At 49.7% G+C, this 21,058-nt stretch overlaps 1 protein-coding gene across 1 annotated transcript in view; it reads right to left on the bottom strand.

Moving 5' to 3' along the window:
- The window catches only part of Clstn2 (calsyntenin 2), a 337,621-nt gene that overhangs the window by 87,369 nt on the left and 229,194 nt on the right, over nt 1-21,058 (bottom strand). The window contains exon 6 of the mRNA XM_077795496.1: nt 2,072-2,257. Coding sequence (XP_077651622.1) covers nt 2,072-2,257 — 186 coding nt within the window. The remainder of the gene's footprint in view (nt 1-2,071; nt 2,258-21,058) is intronic.

Genomic DNA, 21,058 nt, shown 5'->3' with positions numbered 1-21,058 from the left:
CCTGGCCACCCAGATTACTGGGACAGTTTCCCATATGTGTGGTGGGCAGTGCCAGGGGTAAGGTCACCAGAGAGAGATAGACCTCTGTCATTCAAAGGCAGTTCCCAGCATCAGACGAAGCTGCACTTGTGGGGAGCTACCTGCTTGGCCCAGGTATCCTGCCCTCCTGCACGGTGATGCTGGCAGCCCAGATGGAACAAGCTGTGTTAACACAGGTTTGCTCTGAAGTTCCTCCTTCTCGCCCTCCATGTCTCCCATCTCTCGCCAGCAATGTTCGAAATCAATTCTGCCCTTGGGCCCCTCTGGTCTTTAGCAACAGATTCCATCATCTCCTTCTCGCCTGGAGGAGTTGAGGAAATGACTCCAACCCAGGGAGCCTCAGGGTCCAGTTGACTGATAATCCAGGTACACGGGGAGTCAAATGGGACATTGGTTCAAAGCAACATGTCACTTTGATGGCTTCTGCACACGCAGAGGGAAGGAGAGGCTGGGGCCAGTTTCCTGCATATTGCCAGAGTGGTTGGGGACACTGGAGTTGAAGTGTCCCCCAACCCTGTGTTGTTCCAGAGGGGTCTACATTCCCACTGGCCTTCCCTGCCAGCCTGGTGACATGAGGAAGGGACATGGTGATGCCCAAGCAGGATGTATTTCAGTTCTAAAATTTGCACTTGGCTCTTTGGGCAGACGAGTGGAGGTAAAGATTGTGTGTGTGTGTGTGTGTGTTCCTGCAATGTCAAAGAAGGAAAACTGCCCCCCCCAGTAGTGGGGGGCTCCTGGGGAGTGGCAGCTACACTGGGTGTTCCAGAGCCACCCTTTCCTCTTGAAGAGGTGCTAACCCCTCCTAACACGGGCCCTGTGTGGGAGCAAGCCTTTCCCAGCTCCCACAGGGTGGTGTAAAAGTCCAAGACTAGGCCCTTGGACTTTTCTTGGAAAGAACAAGGACGCAATGAACTGCAGGTAGGGGCGGGGTGAGGGGGCCCACCAACCCATGAACAGTCTGACTGTCCGCACCTCAGGGGTGCTCATCCTCTCCTTGCCCAGGCTCACTGGAGAGTTATGTTCTAGCTCCAGGGTTGGCCGTGATGGATACAGAGCTAAAGACCCCACCATCCAGACAGACCTACCTTCAAATCGTGCTGCTTTGCTACCTGTGTGAACTTGAACGAGTCATTTTCACATTCTGGGGCCCCAATTTTTTCATCTCTAAAGCTGAGTGAAAGACATTCTCCCCAAAGAGAAGATGGGAATTAAATTAAGCAAATGCACATGGAGAGTCTCACAGAGTGCACACAGTAGGTGTGTGTACTACTAGGCTATAAAGCTACAAAGCTAGGCTTCCTCCTTTCACAGAAACCCCCCATTAGGCTGGTTTCCCAGTTCCAGGCCTGCCTCCTTTCTTGTAGCTCCCTCTCTCAGCCCACTGACCGCAAGTCCTCTCTTGGCCATATGTGGGTATCTCCATTAGCCCACCTCAGCCCACCCAAAGCTCCTCTCTGCTGGGCAGGGCCCAGTTTGATGGGCAGGTGACCTGAGCCATTGCACAGGGCTTAGTTGCTTAGTTTATGCACCTGGTTTAATGCTTTGCTGTTAAAAATTCTTAATCATCTTTGAACAAGGGTCTGTGTCTTCATTTGCACTGGGTCTTCCAAATCATGTAGCTGGCCCTGTGGAGACAGCCATGCCCTGCCCAGGTGCCTGATACCACTGGTTCCTACTGGCCCTCTATAAACCAGCAGAGCAAGAGAGCCTGTGTGTCCTTACGCTCTGCGCCAGGGGCTTTGAAACACATTGTGCCATTTCATCTCTGTCTTCCTAATCAAGAACAGAGGCTTTGCCAGGCTACTTGTCCGAGGCCACACAACTGGCAAGTAGAGCCTGAATCAGTTGCATCCGATGCCAAAAGAGATGCCCTTCTGATCCTCCACCAAAGCAAAGATCCATTTATGAGCTACAAATATGGATGGCACTAGGGTAGGCTGAGAATTTTCTAGTTTAATAACATAGGCCTTTGTTTGCATATATCATTTAAACACACAGTCAATTTAATAAATTCCCATGGGGGAAAACCTACCACAGAGTTTCTGAAGAGATTTCTCAGAATAGGTCTCCCGGTCACAGCCCTTGCCAATGTAATTGGTCTGCAGCTCCGCGGTGACCTGGAGGGAGGACACGGCACCGTCGCACGTCTCCAGGTGGATGCTGGGGAACAAGGGCACACTCCCCGAGCCAGGCTGGTACTCGATCCTTTTGGTCCAGTCTGAATAAACAGAAGCAGGATGAAAAGTCAATCAGGTATGGCGAGTCTTGCTGAAACACTTGTTTGGAAGATGCGAATCTGTTCCAATAAATGAATTGTCTCAACCAACATATTGAGGAGCCGTCTGAAGATAATGGGAATTTCACATTTGGTGATGCAACGTCTGCCCCCTGAGAAATATCAGGCGAATATAGAAAATTGCACCCAGCTGAACCGAGCCACAGACAAATAGAACACACACACACACACACACACACACACACACACACACCCATGCACACCACAAACACGGCCAGCTTCCTACTTCACCATGTGACATGGGAAAAACAGAAGGAGCCATCACACTCAAAAATGTCACCTGGGATGCATCAAAAAGGGAGAAAGAGAAAACATGACCACCTTTTTACACAGGCACTATGCCAGATATGACATTGGACCTTGAAGAGATCTGCCATTGGTGGTGGGAGGGATGTGGGAAGGGGTGCAGCTGGGGTGTCATTGTGAAGAGGCAGAAGGAGAATCTCAGAAACAGGTGGGAAGTTGTTTTTTTTTTTTAAGAGAGAGAGAGAATTTTTAAATATATATTTTTAGTTTTTGGTGGACACAACATCTTTATTTTATTTTTAAGTGGTGCTGAGGATGGAACCCAGCGCCCCATGCATGCCAGTTGAGCGTGCTATCCCCAGACCCAGATGGGAAGTTGTAAAGGCAGGTGTGCACGGGTCCACTCCCACCAGCAAACGCCAAGTCTGTTCAAGGTCAAGTGCCATACTCATGCAGTATTGTATAAAACTGTGCTCATGCTTTCTTTTTGACTCTTTTATATGTCACTGGTGACATTTGTGAGTTCTGTGCCTTTCACCCTATTTTCCCCTCACATGGTGATTTTTAAGAATGCCTATGTCTTGTTTCAAAGTGAAAGAGGACATGGTCATTCCAGGATTGTAGGAGATCGTGAGGCAGGGGGCAAGGATTCTCTAGCATTCGGGACTGTGACTTGCTGAAGGACGGCCAATGATCTTATCATTGCTTTAAGGTGAAAAAATAACTGGGAGACGATAAAGCATTGGAGAGAGAAAAAAATCACAACCAAAATGGTGCCACAAGTGAACGAAGCAATCAACACAAATAAACAGGAAGCTCACTCTGAAAGTGACTGATACATTGTAGCATGGAGTCGAAGTCAGAGCCCATTGGAGGTGATGCTGGCAGAGACTGATAATAGGTGTCTGTTGACAACCTGAGCATCCCGCATACTACAAGGACACTGTCTGAGAGGCTGTGCAACTGTCCTCAGCCACACTTGTGTGAGTGAGTGAGAGGAATCATGGAGGAAGGGGTGCTATTCATTTGCAAGTCCCAAATGTTGGTCACCTAGGACCTGATTAGATGGTACCCTTTGGCTTGGGTAGAAATGAAAATCTACAAAATGTCTTGCTCTCACTCATGAGAAATCCATGAAGTCCTGTATTTGTGAGACTCTGGGTTCATCTGCAGCCACCAGTGGGATACTGGCCACCATCATGGTGATAAGACTGGGCTGAGGGAAGGGCCACTTGGCTTCATTCTTTCAGCAGCCAAGTGTTTGGGATTTCCGTGTGCCAGGCTCTGGGGCACCAAGGCAAGGGGGTAAACAGGTCAGGAGCCGGGGGAGGAGCAGGTGGTGAAGAAGCCTGTGCTGTCCCGTCAGAGAGGAGCCAGGGCTGTGGGACAGGACAGAGAGGGGCTCCTTTGGATCCAGAGCTCCCAGCTGAGCTGACGCCCAAATGCCAAGGATGTCTGTGGCCTGGAGGTCTCAGGAAAGCAGGCTGGAAGCTGAGGCAGCAAGGAAGGTGGCTTGACTCTGTAATGTCACGATGTCCTTGGGGCAGATCACTGGAGGGTCCGAAGTCTCAGAAATGTCCTTGGTAAAATAAGGACCCTAGCACTGACCTCTCAGGGTCATGGTGAGGATAATGTGTGACAATGTGTATTTGGCACATAGTAGGGCTCTGAGCATAGTAGAGCCCCAGTAAGGAAGGGGGCAATGCCCCTCTGGGCCACAACCTCGCCATGTTCCGCATGACTCCAATCTGGGTGTAGCCCTTAGCACCCTTCCGGGTTTCTCAAGCATGCCATGGGCAGTCAGGGGTTCATCCCCAGGGACTTACACTGAGGGGCATATGGGCGAGAGGAACTGCGTGTGAATGAGGGAAGACACACCTGCCTGTGGGCCCAGGGGCCGTGTGCCATCACCCTCTAGAGGAGGAGATCCTGGAGTCACTACAGCCCATGCTCCAGAGGCCCCAGGTTCAGTCCTCAGGCCGAACCTCTAGAGCAAACAAGGGGCTTCTTATGGGGCGTATCTGAACATCACGGCATGGTGAGAGGTCCACACTCGCCAGGCATGTAGTGCCCTAGCATGTGTTAGTCTGTCTTCTGCCACTGTGACCTAAATACCCGACAGAAGAAATTGAGAGGAGGAAAAGTTTGTTTTGGTTCATAGCATCAGAGATTCAGTCCCAGGTCGGCGACTCCATTGCTCTGGGTCCAAGAGGGGCAGAGCATCATGGCAGAAGGGCGAGGTGGAGGGAGGCCAGGGAGCAGAGAAGCAAGGGGAAGGGGCTGCCGGGAAGATGCCCCCAGGGACCCACTCCTCCAGCCTCACCCCACCTGCCTGCAGTGACCACCCTGTCCACTCAAGCTCAGATGGACCGAGGAGGTTACAGCTCTCGTAATCCAATCTTTGTACCCCTGGTTTCCCTGCATTAACGCAGGGGCTTTGGGGGGACACCTCCTATCCAAAGCATAGGAAAGCTGTCATGCCACAGTGGTGTGGTCACACTGCTGCTGCTTCAAGGACTTCCTTCCTATCTCCTTCCCATTTGCCACCTCCCCGCACGCAGCCTTTATGGATGTCTCCAGTCTAGTTGGATGCCCTCCTCTGTGCCCCACAGCCTCCTCAACACTAGACTGAAGCATTTCACCCCAAGCTTCATGTGGCTCTGAATGCCCACCGTGCCCTGCGGTGCCTGGCACGGAACCTGCCCTCACTGTCTGGTGAGGAGAGTGTGAATGAATCCTATATGATGCCCTGTTGGAATGAATGCTTGTGTGCCACCTCCCTTAGGAACCGTGAACCTTTTAAATCAGGGGTTGTGTGGTTTGGTTGAGCCTCCACATCGACATCAGAGTTCAGGGAATAGTTGCCAGGTGGATCTGGGGAGCCCCAGACTCCGAACCTTCCTGAGCCACAGTTCTTCTTGGGCCACAAGCAGAATCCAGGCCCTGTTGGCAGCTTCTCTGGAACCACCCACCCTCACAGCACCACAGTAAGTGCTTGGTTCTCTGAGTTTCTGCAAGGCAATTAGTTGTTCCCAAACTGATGAGGGAGGAATCTGCTTCTCAATAATAAGAACTCATGTTGAAGGGGAAGCCTGTGCTCCTGCCCTCTCTCCTCTCTCCCAGGTGGGACTCTCCCTTTCTTTAGAGATGTTAATTACAAAGTGGAGAAAGTGGCTTCCTGTCTGAGGGCTTGGTGTGAGGCACCCCCTTCTCCAGGGTCCCCCACTTCTGCTAGTGTGGACGAGACCTGTCACCGCACCTGCTCTGTTCACAGTCGCCAGAGGCCTCTTCCCTAGAGAGAGACCACTGCGGTTGGACGCCTCTTAGGTGGTTGTCACTGCTGAGAAAATCCACCTCAAGTCTTCTTCCGGAGGAGTGGGGTGTGTTTCCACCCTCGGGCCACTCCTGCCCGGGAGGAATCAGGTACAGGAGAGCTTAAGGAACATCACAAGGCCAGAGGCTTTGTGGGCCTCAGGAGGTGCAGGCAGAATTGTGGCTACATAGTAACAGAAATGGACCAGGCTTGGTGGTCCTGGGGAGGAGAGAGTTCCCGCAAACGCCTTCCACTTTTCCAGAAGGAGCTGGGGTGGGGATTAAGAGAGAAGAGGGTAAGCCACCAAATCCAGCCTTTGCCAATTACCTCCCTCTTCCTCCTGTATTCCTGGAGAGTAGGCGGTGGGCAGTGGCATCTGAACTGCACAATGATGGCAGGGCTGGGGGCTGGTGGGACTTGTCGGAGGCCACTCGGCCTTCTTACAACAGTCCTTCCAGCAGTGGTGGGGGAGGGGGGTTGTCAGACCTGAGAACAAGTTTTAATTTTTACAGGTTTATTTTTGAATACTCGGTTTTTGCTGATTTTTTTTTAAAGAGAGAGAGAGAGAGAGAGAGAGAGAGAGAGAGAGAGAGAGAGAGAGAGAGAGTTTTTTTTAATATTTATTTTTTAGTTCTCGGCAGACACAACATCTTTGTTGGTATGTGGTGCGGAGGATCGAACCCGGGCCGCATGCATGCCAGGTGAGCGCGCTACCGCTTGAGCCACATCCCCAGCCCTTTATGCTGATTTTTAAAAAGAGATAATCCTGATGTTGGCAAAGGAGGGCAGGAGGGGGGGGTGGGCTGCTGGTCTCTTCACTTCTGGCCTTGAGGGCAGTCAGTGGGGGCTGGAGGTTTGCGTCACACTGAGGACTGGGGAGCTTGGAACTTGAATCTCCTCTCTCCTGATGTGATCAGGTGGACTTGGCAAGGCCACTGCCACCTGATAGTCTCATCTGTGGATTTGGGGACATTATTTTTACTCCTGGGCTGGTGGTCTTTTTTTTTTTTTTTTGTACCTGGGATTGAACCCAGGGGTGCTTAACCACTGAGTCACACCCCCAGTCTTTTTATGTTTTTTTTTTTTTTTTTTAATTTTGAGACAGGGTCTTAAGTTGCTTAGAGGCCTCACTAAGTTGCTGAGGCTGGCCTCGAACTTGCAATCCTCCTGCCTCAGCCTCCCGAGCTGCTGGGATTATAGGCGTAGTACCACCAAACCAGGCTGGTGGGAAGTCTTAAAGGAGACAATGTAGACTAAGGGCCCAACCCAGAGACGGGCCCCAGGAAGGACCATCCTGCTTCTTGACCTGCAGGCATCCCAAACATCTCTGAGCTATATTCTGCTTAGAAAGAAAATCTTTTCAATTTATAAAGGGCCTGGAGACTCGTTTATGAATCGCGGTTCAATTTTTTTCTTAAGTGAACAGAGAGGAAGCAGACGGCCTGCTGTTTTAATAATCAGGCCTAAATTACCCCGTAAGTATTCCTGAAAAAGCTAACACTGGGAATACCGTCGGGATTTAAACTCCTTTCGTTGTGGATTAAGGATTTAGAAACATGATGATTTTATTATAACTCCTGCTGAATTCGGGGAACACAGTTTTCTTATCAGGAGAATATTAACCACTTGGCACTTCCATACAAGAGGCCTAGAGGCAAACTAGGCTCATCAGGCCTTCTGAAGGCACGGGGCTCCTGTAATCCAAGACGCTCAGGTGTGCGGTTCCCATTCTACCCTCCCTGCCTGGGTGCATGGCCAGGGGCCTGCATCAGCTGAAAGAGCCTTAGGTTTTCTAGGAGATCCACACAAGGTGAGTGGCTGGATCCCTGGGCAGTGGGAGGAATAGCAAAGGGGTCCCCTGCACAGGGACTGTGCAGGCGGCTGACATTCTAACCAGGCTGTGCAGGCCTGAGTATCTGGCACTTCCCAAGACTTTCTCTAAGGGACGGGTGGCTTTGCCCTCCCACGAGGAGACGCTGAGGTGGTCCCTTGGCTCTGTGATACCATGGTCTCCACTGGCCTTCCTGGACGTCTGAGGCCAGATGGTGGTGAGGTCAAGGTGGGCTGCAGACTGAAGCAGAGGTTGGAGGGTGAACGCTGGGTCAGAGGTTGGATGTCATCTCAGGGCCAGATAACAGCCATGGTCTTTCTGACTGCTTTGAGATAGTCACTCAACAACTGAGTTAGAACCTGCTGTTCATTTTCAGAACACTAAGATCCTCCTGATAGCCAGCCCCTGGTCAATCTGTGGAGGGTGTCACCCCTGAAAGGGGTCATGCAAAAGGATATGAACTTCAGTTCTGCTCAATTTGTTTCAAGAGTGTTAACTCTGCAGCCAGACAGATTCAGGTTGGCACTCCTGGCTCTTGGCTGTGTGGTCTTAGATAAGTGACTGGATTTCTCTGAGCTTTGTTTCCCTCGTCTGCAGAACGGGACAACCCAGATCTACTTTGCAGAGTTCTAGTTGCTCTGGGAATTGGAGAAGAGGTAGGCAAAGCATGAAGGACAGATGGCTATTGTTGCCATGGATATCATCGTTGTTGTATGGTCCTTATCTTTATTTCAGAGGCCATGGATTTACTGAGAACCTACTCTGTGCTGGGCAGAGCCTGCCATGAGAGGCAGAGAAGGCATTGCCCCTAACTTTTTGAGTTCACTCAGTGCAGTGGTAGGCACACAGCAAGCTTTTAGGCTGCCACAAAAAAATAACCAGCTCCAAGGAGCAGAGGAAGGGGTGATTTAAGCTGACCAGGGCACTCAGAGGGGGCTTCTGGAGGAAGTGACCTGGATATTTGTTTACAAAAAGGTTTTATCATGCTTTTGATTAAATAGGACAAGGTCAACAGATCAGGACGCAACTGCCATTAAAGAGATGGCTACACTCACAGATGCCCTAGGAAGGGGACACGCTGTACCGGGGGTGGCCACCCAGGAGAGCACCAGGGTCAGCCAGGAGGGAAGGAAAGAGATGGGGGGACGCCAAGGCTTTACTGTGGTTTCCATGGGAAGGAACAGGGGAGGTGGATGGACAGGCTGGGACTGGCTAGTTCCAATGATGTCAGAGGCTCTAGGCCACAGGAGCTATCCCTAGTCACCTGACACCTGGCCCTGGGGTGACCTGGGCAGGTGAATGGTGGCCAGCGGTGGTATGAGATCCTGATGAGGATGTGGGGTGGCAGGTGGGCTCTGGATTGGGTGGCTTATCTTTGAAAGGGGAACAGCTGGTCATCATTGACCCTGAGAATCAGCTAGCTCTCAGGGGACAGTCACTCCGGGGTCAGCCAGGCCCCAGAGGTCCAAGCATCAGAAAACCAGAGGGCAGACGAGAAACCCAGGATGTCTCCACAGGGCCTCGTGACTGTGACAACTTCAAGTGGTGACACTCAGGTGGACAATGATGTGACTGGTCTCCCCAGCCCCCACCCCTGGCTTGCACAACCCAGCAGCCTGGCACAGGCCAGACAGGGAGATGCAGGTGACACTTGGCACCTGTAGTGGGATGATACCAGAAGGGAGCTGTGAGTTTTGGGTCCCCATGACAAGGACAGCAAGTGGTGGCCCGGAGGTGGATTCTTGGGTGTGCTCACAACACTCTCCTAAGGCCTTAGTGGGAGGCAGGGGTGAACTCTGACCCCTGCGATCTGCCTGCTTGCGCCTTGGGATGAAGTCCTCAGAGCCAAGCCCAATTTTGGGTAGGGCCAAGGTGACATGAAGACTCCTGGAATGCAGACCCTGCCGTAGCTGCTGTAGCAAGCAAGTCACTCCTGAACCTCTGGTGCCTCAGTTTCTTCATCTGCAAAGCGGGGACAGCTCACAGCTCCAGCTTTGCAGCAGCTGGAGTATAACTCCAAGGAACCAGGGCTTTGGTGTCAGACCTGGGTGTGAGTCCCAGCTCTGTCACTTGCAGTCGGGTGCTGTGGGCACGTGGGCGGGTCATTTCCTTCTCTGTCGGGGTTTATTTACGTGAACAGTTATTTCAGAGTTGTTTACAGGGTTTCTATGAGATAATAAATGCGAACCACTTAGCCCTGGGCCTGACACATAATGGGCACATACATTTTGAGCATTAAATTATTTGGCTTTCTCTCTTCCAATTAAAAACAATTACACACAGGCACCATTTCAAAAGGAACCGGCGCAGACTCTCTGAACTCAATTACAAATATAAGGAATCCCTCTCTTCCTTTATTACTGACCCTTTTCCATTTACTATATTTTATTTTCCCAACATTTTATTACCTTTTAATTTCTACTAAGAGGAGATAATTAATTACAAAAGAAAAGGAGGTGGGGGATAAATAGGTCTGTGTTTGTAGCCTTGGTTAAGCCTCTAGCCCGAGGCCCCTGCAGATCTGATCCCCTGCCTAGCGTGCAGACCTGCTCTTCCTGTGGCTGCCCCTTCTCCTCCTCTGCATCTCACAGGTGAGTCTGGAGAGGAGGCTGTCTCAGGGTCACCCTGGTGAAGATTCTGCTGCGCTCCACCTTGCCCTCCTGCTCCTGAGAGCCATTTCCTTATTTATTGACGTCCCTCCCATTCCTGGGCTGGTGCAGGATCTCTATGGCTCTGTGCGCTGTGTGACTCATAATCAGGGCTCAGTAATTATTGCTGAAATGAGTGCACGATCAGGTGGATGAAAATCAGAACATGCATGTGTGCCCGTGTGCACATCCACATGGTACACACACCCCTCATGGCCGCTAAAGGTGGGGGGTCCTGGCTGCTGTCCACATGGGGCGGTACACCTTGCTTATCTATCACCCATGTCTCTCTTGGCCAGCTTCAAATGCTACACTGCCAGGCTTCAAAATGAGAGAAATTGAGGCTATGGATGGTGTGTGTGTGTGTGTGTGTGTGTGTGTGTGACCTTAGATACACAGATCACACACACACACACACACACACACACACACACACACACACTCCAGCCTGAGTGTGATGGTCTGAGGGTCAGTGTGTATGGCAACCACTTTTACTAATGGCCCCAATCTTTCAAGTCCCCAGGGAGTTTGGACCTTTGAGTCCCTCTAGATACTCTCAATAAATGTCACAGGAAATAACCTGAAATTTGTCCTCCAATTTTTGCCTTGTTTGGAGTTTGCTCTAGTTCCCTGATAACAGAAGGGATTTAATTTTGTTCCAGGTGCATGCCAGGATCCCTGGTTCCTCCACTTGAGCAGAGCCCCGTGTCTGACCCAGACGACGGGAGGGTCGCACTTGTCCCCTGACTTCCAGGCCAACATGTAAAGATGGCTCGGGGCAGATTGAACAGGGGCGATGATCTGTGCCTCCCCAGTTCTATGGGGTGCGGGCCACAGAGAGCACCAGAGCCCTGCTCCTCACTGAGGTCCACAGACGGGCCTGGCCCCTTGACCGCCTGTTACCACTCTGCCACGGGGTAAGTCCAGAAATCGAGAGTCAGCATCTAGACCCTGTAGTAACAATTCAATAGTAATTTTATATCTGTTGAATGTAATAATGATGAAAGATTAGGCTTATATCTTGCAGGTCCTTGCTTCTCATTTCATTTTTTCTTCTAGAAGAATGGATTGGTTCATGACTGATTGCGAAAGACTGTGTTCCTTTTCTAATAGGTAATTCGAGAAGCATTGCTTTACATAGTACCCTATCAAAGTTATTCACCAAAACCTACTTCTAAAGCCTTCAAATAGAGAAGGCAATACTTCAGAGCCTGTGCACTTGACCCAGTGCATCCTGATGTGGGCTGGTGGAAAAGCCCTCATAAGGGACCAGAGGAGAGAACCGTGCTGGGGTTGAGAGTCTCTCTTTAGCCTGACCACACAAACTCTGAGGCTCAAAGGGGTAAGATGGTTAAAACAAAACAAAACAAAACAAACTCCCTTGCTGAGCCTCTCTTGAGTTTTGTACCCAGCTGGTGTGCTCTGCACCCCATGCACACTGATTTCCAGGTGATCAAGGAATGTGATTGAAACTAACCTTGAGCCAGTCTGTACCATTTAACCCTGCCCACCCTTTCCTAGCATCGTCTGTCTGCCACTGTGTTTTTTAACTATTCATTTATTTCTGTGATTGTCTGCAACTGTCAACCCCACCTCCAATCACAAGCTCTACAAGAGCAGGAACTGTTCCTGGAGCAAGTCCCGGAACCAAGTAGGTTCTCACTAAATATTGAAGAAGGTTGACAAAAGTGCATTAGGAAGGCTGCTTGTGCCCAGTTCTGGGGCTCAGGGATTCCTGGCCTCTCGTGCTGATGGACTTTTTTCTCTTTGCATTTCCTGTGGGTTCCCCTGCTAGCCCCAGCCCTTCTGAACTCAAGAGGCAATGGCTGTTCTGCTGAGCTGAGTTTGGGGTTCACTCTCCGTACCCATTCTCCGGGGCCTTTAGGTCTGCCCGTGGCCCTGGTGCAAATTCTGCTCTACCAGCCAACCTGGCTCAGACAGCTGAGATTCTGCACCCCAATCCAGAAGCCTCTGTCCTTCCATGTGCAGGGAGGGGGGCCATTTTGTTCTGTGTACTTCTCTCAAGCCAGTGTGAACATGTGGGTTCCCCCAACAAGTCTTTGAGCTTGTTGATGTCAGGTGCCACCTCTTCAAAGCCTGTAACAACCCTCTCCCTCCTTACATCCTTGCTCCAAGCCCTCTGGGGGACAGTTGGGTCAACAACCAAGGCTGAAATGAATGCTATGGTGTTCTGAAGCCAGCCTGTCTTCCCACTAATTTCTGATCACCCCTGAAGATGCTCAGCTGTCAAACAGAACATGTCTGGCAGGATGGATGCCGGGAAGGTACAGCAACCAGGCAGCGTAGAACAGCCCGTCTGAAGAAGAAGTCTCCCAAGGGGGTCCTGGCTCACTCCACCAACTGGGCTACTTTCTCTTGAATTTATAGAAATTCCTTCCACTAGGTCCAATAAACATGAGCATTTCTCAGGCAATTTTCTTATCTTGGGACAAATGTATTACCCGTTAAAGATGGAGCAGCTGTTCTTTAAGAATCTTTACTTTTACGGCGGCTTTGAATAGCATTTACAATCCAAGAGGACAGTTTTTATGCACATATTTTCACTCTTCTGGAAAAGACGAGGCATGCATAATTTTTCATACTCTAGTTATGTAAATATCTTTAATCTAGCAGGGGTAGATACTTTGTAAGTTCATTTATTTACTTCAAGACAAAAGGACCCTGACTCTAGGTGGTACCAGAGTGCAGTGTGCTGGACTTTCCCTTCTCACTGAACAATGTTGTGAAGTTGGAACCAAATTCTCATCAAGAGAAAAAAACGGTACAAATTCCCGAGTCAGCTAAATGCATTGAGACCTTTTGTTGGGGGGAGGTGGGAGAGACACCTCCCGTATGCTGCTGGGGTGGGGGGGCAAAAGGTACCTTTAAAATATCTGAGGTTTTGACTGCATACATGCACTTTGAGAAAGGAAGTTGAAATTCAAAGACATCTGCAGGATAGTCAATGCATTATAAAGAAAACTGGAACCATTCTGGTGACTAACGTCCCACAGCCCCATCCAACCATAAGGACGTGGCCGAGCACATCTGAATACAGGGATGTCTTCAGATCTGTAGGGGAATATAATGCTGCAGTGAAGTGGTGAGAGGCTTGTTATGTGGGGAGAAGCACAGGACACAGAGTTAAGTAGAAAAAGAAGACAATGTTCAAATGACTGAATAAAGGGTAAAAACTATACTACAATATTGAAAATACTGCATTATTAGATTATGTAGAATTTTTATCGTGATTATTATTCTAAAATATGTATTATTTTCAAATGAATATAAACTCTTCGTAATTAAGAAAAAGATGTTTACATAAAAAAAAAGCTGTGGTGACCCGAACGCCACTTATTGCCTTTTTCTCCAGAATGCAGAGCTTGCAAATCTCACTTGGAGCAGTCTAGTCTGCCTGGGCAGGGAGGTGGCCTCTTCCCTTTGTCACAGGAGGCCCTGTTGGCAGGCGTGAGTCCCGGTCTCACACATGGAGTGCTTTGGCATTTGGTGGCATGGGCGTATGATCCCTGGAGGCTGAGAGGGGGAGGAGCAGGAACCTGGAGTCTGCTCAAGAGGACAGGCTACTGTCAACATTTGCTTCCAGGCAGGCAGCCTGGGAAGAGGGCTGCTATCCCCAAGAAGCCGAAGGAAGCTGGGAGATTCAGTGCATGTGAGGGTGTCCTTAATGAGGGCTCCCAAGCAGGTGGGCAGGGCCCTGCTCCTCATGGGTTCTGCCCGTGGGAGGCTGGATATAGAGACCCAGGGGTGCAGAGTCTGAGGCCAGAGCCAGATGAATGTAAAGGAGAATTAAAGCCCTTCTGGTCTCGGGCCTCCAACAGAGGCCTCATTGGGAAGCTAAGATGGACCAGACAACCAGCTCGTCTTAAACCGTGGTTGACAGCAAGGTTTTACTCTAAAAACTGACTCTGAAACTCCACCAACCATGTGATCAGCAATGAATTCTCAGAATGTACGAGCTTTTCGAGGTTCCAGACAGGTGGATATTCTGAAGGCCTCTAGGCTACAGGGATAAAGGTTGACTGGGTGCCATGGAAAGATGGGACATGGTTTGGATATGGCTTGTCCCCCAGGATTTGCGTGTTGGAACTGTAGTCCCAATGTAATGGTGTTAAAAGACGGTGGGACTTTAAGAGGTGGGGCTTAAGGGGAGGTGATTAGGTCAGGGGCGTCACTCTAGGAATGTTTTTCTTGAGAGACTGGGTTGGGCCTCGAGGGAGTGAGTTAGGTCTCCCAGGGATGGCTTAGTTACTGCAAGAGTGAGTTGTCATAACACAGCTCAGTCTCCCCTGTGCTTCTTTTGCACACACACTCCTCACTTCTCTTCTGTGTTGAGATGCAGTGTGAACCCCTCAGCAGACATCAGTTAGATATTGGCACATTGCCTTTGGACTTTTCTGCCTTTGGACTTATCCAGCCTCAGGTATTCTGTTGTAGCAACACAAAACAGACTATGACAAGTCTGTCATAAAGAATCCTTCACACTGGGAGAATTCTTGTCCCTTTAGACCAGGAGAACTTTATTATACCTTTTGCTTCACAACATCTCTCTAGAAGGCTCTTTCTATCTCATCCGCTGTCCACATCAAAAGCCTCAGTGAATTGCTCATGCATACTAACAGGGAAACAAACAACTTTTTCTTAAAACTCCCCTCTGCAACTGTAACTTCTCTCTCCTGCTAATCATAAAGCAAGAGGCGCTGAGCAGAGTGGATGCACAAAGACCCCCAGGAGGTGCAGCAGGGGAACACACACCCTCCTGGGAGCTCTTCCTTCTCATCACAGGGCATTTGGCTGATTGCATTCACCTTTAGACCCTAGCTCCCTGCAGATTCTCTGGGAAGCCTTTCTAATGCTGGTTGCCTCCCCTGGACACGGGCCAGGCTTGCCTGGTGTCTGACCTCTCCACTGGGGCTTGCCTGGTGCCTGCCCCTAAGGCCCTGAGTTGGGGTGACCCTTTACCTGCCTGCCCTCACCCACCCTGCAGCTCACTGGGCCCAGGATCCCCACACTGGCCTGGTGGAGTGCAGGCTCCGGGGGAGGGATATTGAGTTGAAAGAAGGCTGGGAGCTTCCTGTCGGGGCCAGGACCACGGCTGCTCCTCTGCATGTTTGTTTGAGGTGGAGTTGGGCTCTACCTCCTCATCTGGCACTCTGTGGGTCCCATGTCAACAATATCATGTGTCCCATTCTCAACAATGACATGTGAATCAGGGCTCCCAGGGTGACCACAGATAACTCCTAACTCTCCACCCTGACCTTCCTTGTACCAAGAGTCATGTGACATGGGTGTGGGGAGAAGTGGGCAGTTCTGCCCATTTGAGACTAGGATGATGTGCCCAGTCGATAAAGGTACATGTGTGGGGCCTGCTCACCAGTAGAGTCCAAGTTCAGTCATTCTGTAGATGACATTGGCACCAGCTGTCTGGACTGCTGGTCACTTGATGATGCAGAACAGAGAGGAAGCCTCCACTCACTAGACTCTTTTCTGGGCCTCTTATGTGGTTATCAACCCACATGGCATCCATCTGAGGAATGGATGAGCAGGAGGCTCTTGTCACCACGGAGACGTCACGTGACGTGCCCAAAGTCACACAGCCAGCACATGCCTGGAGAGGTGGCCAGTTGCTTCTCTGCATTCTCTTCCTCACTCATTTCCTTCATTGCTAGCTTTAGTTTTTTTCTTTCCCACATGCCAGGCACAGCTCTGCCCCTGAAGGTCCCCAGGACACATATTGTTATTGGCCTCATTTTGCAGATGCCACATTGGAGACTGAGTGACTTGTCCAGTATCCCTAAGCCAAGGTCGAGTGGAGCCTGGATTTGAACCCAGGTCTTTCTGAAGTCAGGCCAACACTCTGAAGCCCTGACCTCTGCAGACTCCCTACAGGAAGACAGCCTGGGGCTGCAAATATTTTTTCTTCCATGTTTTCTTGGTGCATTATAAGGACACATAATAGTGGGAGTCATAGTCAGTATTCCTACAAGCACATGACATAACGACATAATGTGGTCAATATTGTCCCCCAGTATTCCCCCTTTTTCTTCCCTCTCGCCTCCCCCTGGTCCTGTTCCTCCACCCTACTATTTCCCTTCAGTTTTTCTGAGTTACCCACCCCCACCTTTTCTTTTTCCTTTCTCCTCTCTAGCTTACACATATTTGGGGAAAAAATGGCCCTTAGCTTTCTGAATTTGGCTTATTTCACATAACATAATGCTCTCAAGTTCCATCTATTTTCCTGCAAATGGCATCATTTCTTTCTTCTTTATGACTGAATAAAACTCCGTTGTATCTAAATATCACATTTTCTCTGTCCATTCATCCATTGGATGAACCAACCTGGGCTGGTTCCCCAATTTGGTTATTGTGAATTGTGCGGCTTTGAACATGGGTATGTGTGAGTCTCTGGGGTGTGATGACTTTCATTGTTTAGTATTAGTACTGAATGGTCTAGCTGGGTCTATGGTGGCTCCATTTCTAGCCTTTTGGGGAACCTCCATACTGATTTCCATAGTGGTTATACTAATTTACGATCCCACCAACAATGTAAAAGTGTTCCTTTCTCTCCGCATCCTCTCCTGCATTTATTATTGTTTGTGCTCCTGACAGCTGCCATTCTAACTGGAAGGAAATGAAAACTCAGCGTAGTTTTGGTTTTCATTTCCCTAATTGCTAAAGATGTTGAACATTTCTTCATGGATTGGTTGGCCATTTTTATTTCTTCTTTCGAGAAGCATCTGTTTAGTTCATTTGTAAGAGACACATACTTAAAAGAGCTGTCAGTGGATGATGGAGTCGGCTGACTGTGTGGCTCTGAGAGATGAGATGTGGCACAGAGAAATGAATAGAGTCTGCAGTTCTCATTAGGGGAGCTGATTCTAGCCATGGTCCTTTTCTCCAAATCTGTGTTTTCTTGGGCAAGCCTTGTCCCCTTGGGGTCCCCAAGAGGTCATCTAAGAAGGCTGAGAGATGGATGCCCTGCTCTCCTGGATGAAAGCAGGTCCCTACCATACTGAAAGCCACGGTGTCCCAAAGCTGCCTTGTTCAATTACAAATTTTCTTTACAACATGGGCAAGGGTTCTAAGTGAAGAATTTCCCTTGAAACAGCTTCCTTCCGATGCTCTTGAAAAATGGTGAGAGCTCGCCTTTGTTCTGAGATGCACTGTGGGCAGGAGCACTATGTCTGCAGACAGAGGGGACCAGCCCGGATATTACCAGGTGTGTGGCAAGAAGGTTAACCTCAGCATCCTCATCTGTAAAATGGGAAAGTAGTAGCTTCCAGGGTGTGGCAGAGAGTAAAGAAGATGTGCAAACAGGTGAGTGCAAAACTCTGAGATGGGGCCTGACAAATAGTAAATGCTCAGACAGCAGTAATTATTATTATTATTATTGAGTACTATTTGGGTCCAGTGCAGTCTGCCCCCACCTTGCTCTTACTTGGGGCTGAAATTGGACCCAGGTATCCTCCAGGGCCCATTTCTCTCCAGGCACAGGAGAGACAGGAGGAAGCAGGCTTAACATGGGCACTTTTCCACGGCAGGTCTTTAAGCACACTGAGATGCCATCCAGGAGGTAAATCAGCATCCTGTACAAGGCATCTGTTCTACCTTAATGACCGGCTATGTCAGGGATGTCAAAACAGGTCGTTGTTCACAGAGGAGTGTCCCTGGAGGCCCGTGCCAGCCTACTCCCCTGGTGGCCTTGAGCAAACCAGAGCTCAGGGTCACCCTACTGCAGCCAGCGGAGTTCAGGTCTCCATGCCGGCTTATGACAAAGTGCTCCACTGTGAGTTTTAAAGTTGAAATAAAAGAGACTTAAAAAAAAAAAAAAGCGCTGCCATTCACATAGGGCCGCAGAGTGTGGTTCTGTACAGGGCACTTCCCCGGCAGGCTTCCCTCCAAGCCCCACAAGAAGACATTTTTGTGTTTAAATTGAAGGAAGCTGAAGCCAGACTGAATAAGTTTGCCAAGTTTGCAGCGAGCAGTGGAGCCAAGCTGGACCAGAACCTGGATTCCTGCTCCGTCCCCCAGGACTGTTCCACCCTACCCCACCGCCTCCCTTGGGCCCCAATCTCAAGCCGCACATCCTGTGCAGTTCTATGCATTTACCCGCGTGTGCCCCTGCATGTTCATTTCTATGGCAGCACCTATTGTCTCCACTGTCACTCTTGCATTATGACAATGGGGACAATTGTCAGACTGCTATGACTATTGCCAGAGTGATTAAAATCTTGATAATGATTTAAATTCTGCCAAGTCATTCTACATTAGAACCTCTTTTGGTCTTAACAATCCCACAAAATGGTTTTGCCCAAAGAGTACGATTCTTAATTCTCTGTCGGGGAGACCAAAGCTCAGCCAGAGAAATGTCTTTGGCCAAGTCTCTGGCCAGATCATGATAGAGAGAAGGTTGGAGCCTGCCACATCCTCACAGGTCTCTATCTGGCCCCCACATCCCCCCGCTTCCAGGACCCATGCTTTCCCCAGGGCGGGGCTCTGGGCATTTGCTTGGGAAACGGGATCCTGAATGAAGACCAGGGAGTCACAGGGAACCAGAGGAAAGGCCTCGGAGTAAAGGAGAGCGTGAGGAAGACAGGGGGCTGAGGCTGCAGGATGCAGGATCCGAGCCCCTGGAGACCCTCAAATAGAGCCTGAATGGAAGGGTGGATTGAGGTGATTTTTAAGACTAAATTATATTTGAAGGGAAAGTAGAAGTTTCCTCCTCTAGTATAAGGAGCCACAGTTGGGGACATCTTCTTTGTGTCTTAGGCTGACCACCCAAGCCTTGGGTTCACCTTGTTTCCTCTGGCCCATGAGATAATAAGAGATAACTCTTGGTTCAGGGTTGGACAGACTGGAGGCATGGGTTGATTTTTGAATGAGTTGCCAGACCAGCTTAATCAAGGACATGTGCACTGGTTGGAGCAGAGACAGGAGGGGAATCCTGGACGATGGTGCCTTGAGCTCTGGCTTCCCCGGGAGGCCAGTCTCAGCACCACTTTATAGATGGAGTAACAAGGGGTTAAATGCATGGCCTGAGGACAGTTGCAGGTCTCAAAACAGTTATTCTGGCACAGCTTTTTACAAAGCTGGTAACGTGCCCCTTAGAAACTCCCAAGCCCCTCTCCCGTCTTCTGTCCCAGAGTGATGGACAGAGAAGAATTTGACTTGTGTCCTTGTCATTTATCAGCTTGAGCTTTGGGGCCATCACTTAGTCTCTTTAGCCTAACTTCCTCTTTTCAGTGGAATGGGACTAGAAATGCTGCTCTCACAGGTTGCTCCTGTCCTCTGTGCAGGGAATCTTGCTTTCATTATCTAGAGATAACTCCTTTGTCTCTGTTCAAATATGTGCATTTGATGTCACAGGCTTCTAGGCTGCACTATGTCATCCAATAAACTACTTCTTACTAAGGTGTCAATCAAGAGCTTCATGTTGTGGTCAGAAAACTTTTCTGTAAAGGGTCCCAAGATGAATATTTAGGCTTTGAGAGCCATGAGGTCTCTGTCATGGCCACTCAGCTTCTCTGTTGTAGGGCACCATAAGCAGTCTGTAAAGGAAGGCACGTGGCTGTGTTCCAGGGAACCTTATGAACACTGAGACTTGAATTTCTTATTATTCAAGTTCAAGTGCATGCATTATTCCTCTTTTGATTTTTTTTCAATCATTTAAAATGTCTACTCTTTTTTTAGCTCACAGTTATACAAAAACAGGGAGTTGACTAGATTTGTCTGTGTGCTGTGCTTTGCTGGCCTCTGGCTTAACGCACCAGGACAGCAAGAGGCATTTACATTTTAAGTGGGGATTATCTGTTAAAATGAAACATGGGTTCTGTGCTGGTGGAATCTCAGATACCTAACGGGAAAGCAGAGGGATGACAAGCAGCTCTTCTTCAGGCTCTCTCTCCAGCAGGGCTCTGGGTATCAGCCTGCAGGAGCACCACGGCTGTCCCATCCCCTGACAGACACAGTTCCATTTTCTGGACCCTGACAATTCTATTTCCCTAAGCAAATCAGGGCACCTTACTGTGCTCATCACCCTACGATTTGAAATCAATGTCTTTCATGGAGTAAAACCTAAGCCAGCTCTTGGGTTTTCCTGATCAATAATTAATCTGACTTTTGAAAGGGGCAGCATGAAGCCAGCTGACCCCTGGGGCCTGCTCTATTTCCTCCAGGTGGCAGGAGATGGATGGTACAAGGGGACAGAGACATCCAGTTGAGGAGACTTAGCAGGAGCCTCGTCTATCTACCCCAGGCACACCTGACTGGGGCGCCTGACTCCCCCTCACAGGCAGGGCAGCCTGCCTTACCTGAGGGTAGCAAAACACCAGTTGGACACATTGTCCCAGTTTACTCCTATGAAGCTGGGAGAAGGGGCCAGGCAGGAGACACAGGGCAGGGACCAGCTGTGGTCAGTTCTTTCCTGGAGAAGAGTGTACTTCTGAGAGCTGGAGCCCTTTAGGGTGCAGGTAATAGGCCCAGGATGGGAGGTTGATGTGAAGACTGCCCAAGCAGCGGAAGAGCTCACGAGGGTGCTGGAGGGGGGCTAGCTCCCCTAAGGCAGGGAGGCACTGTCACCACGGCTACACAGGTCAGAATCCCTGGAGGGCCTGTCCATGACCAAGTGCATGCATCGATAAATTGCCAAGGCTGGCTTTGAACTCACG

Source organism: Urocitellus parryii, chromosome 2 (assembly GCF_045843805.1).
Source record: "Urocitellus parryii isolate mUroPar1 chromosome 2, mUroPar1.hap1, whole genome shotgun sequence".
Lineage (NCBI taxonomy): Eukaryota > Metazoa > Chordata > Mammalia > Rodentia > Sciuridae > Urocitellus > Urocitellus parryii.
Note: the sequence above shows the minus strand (reverse complement) of the source record. Positions and strands in the feature narration are given on the sequence as shown.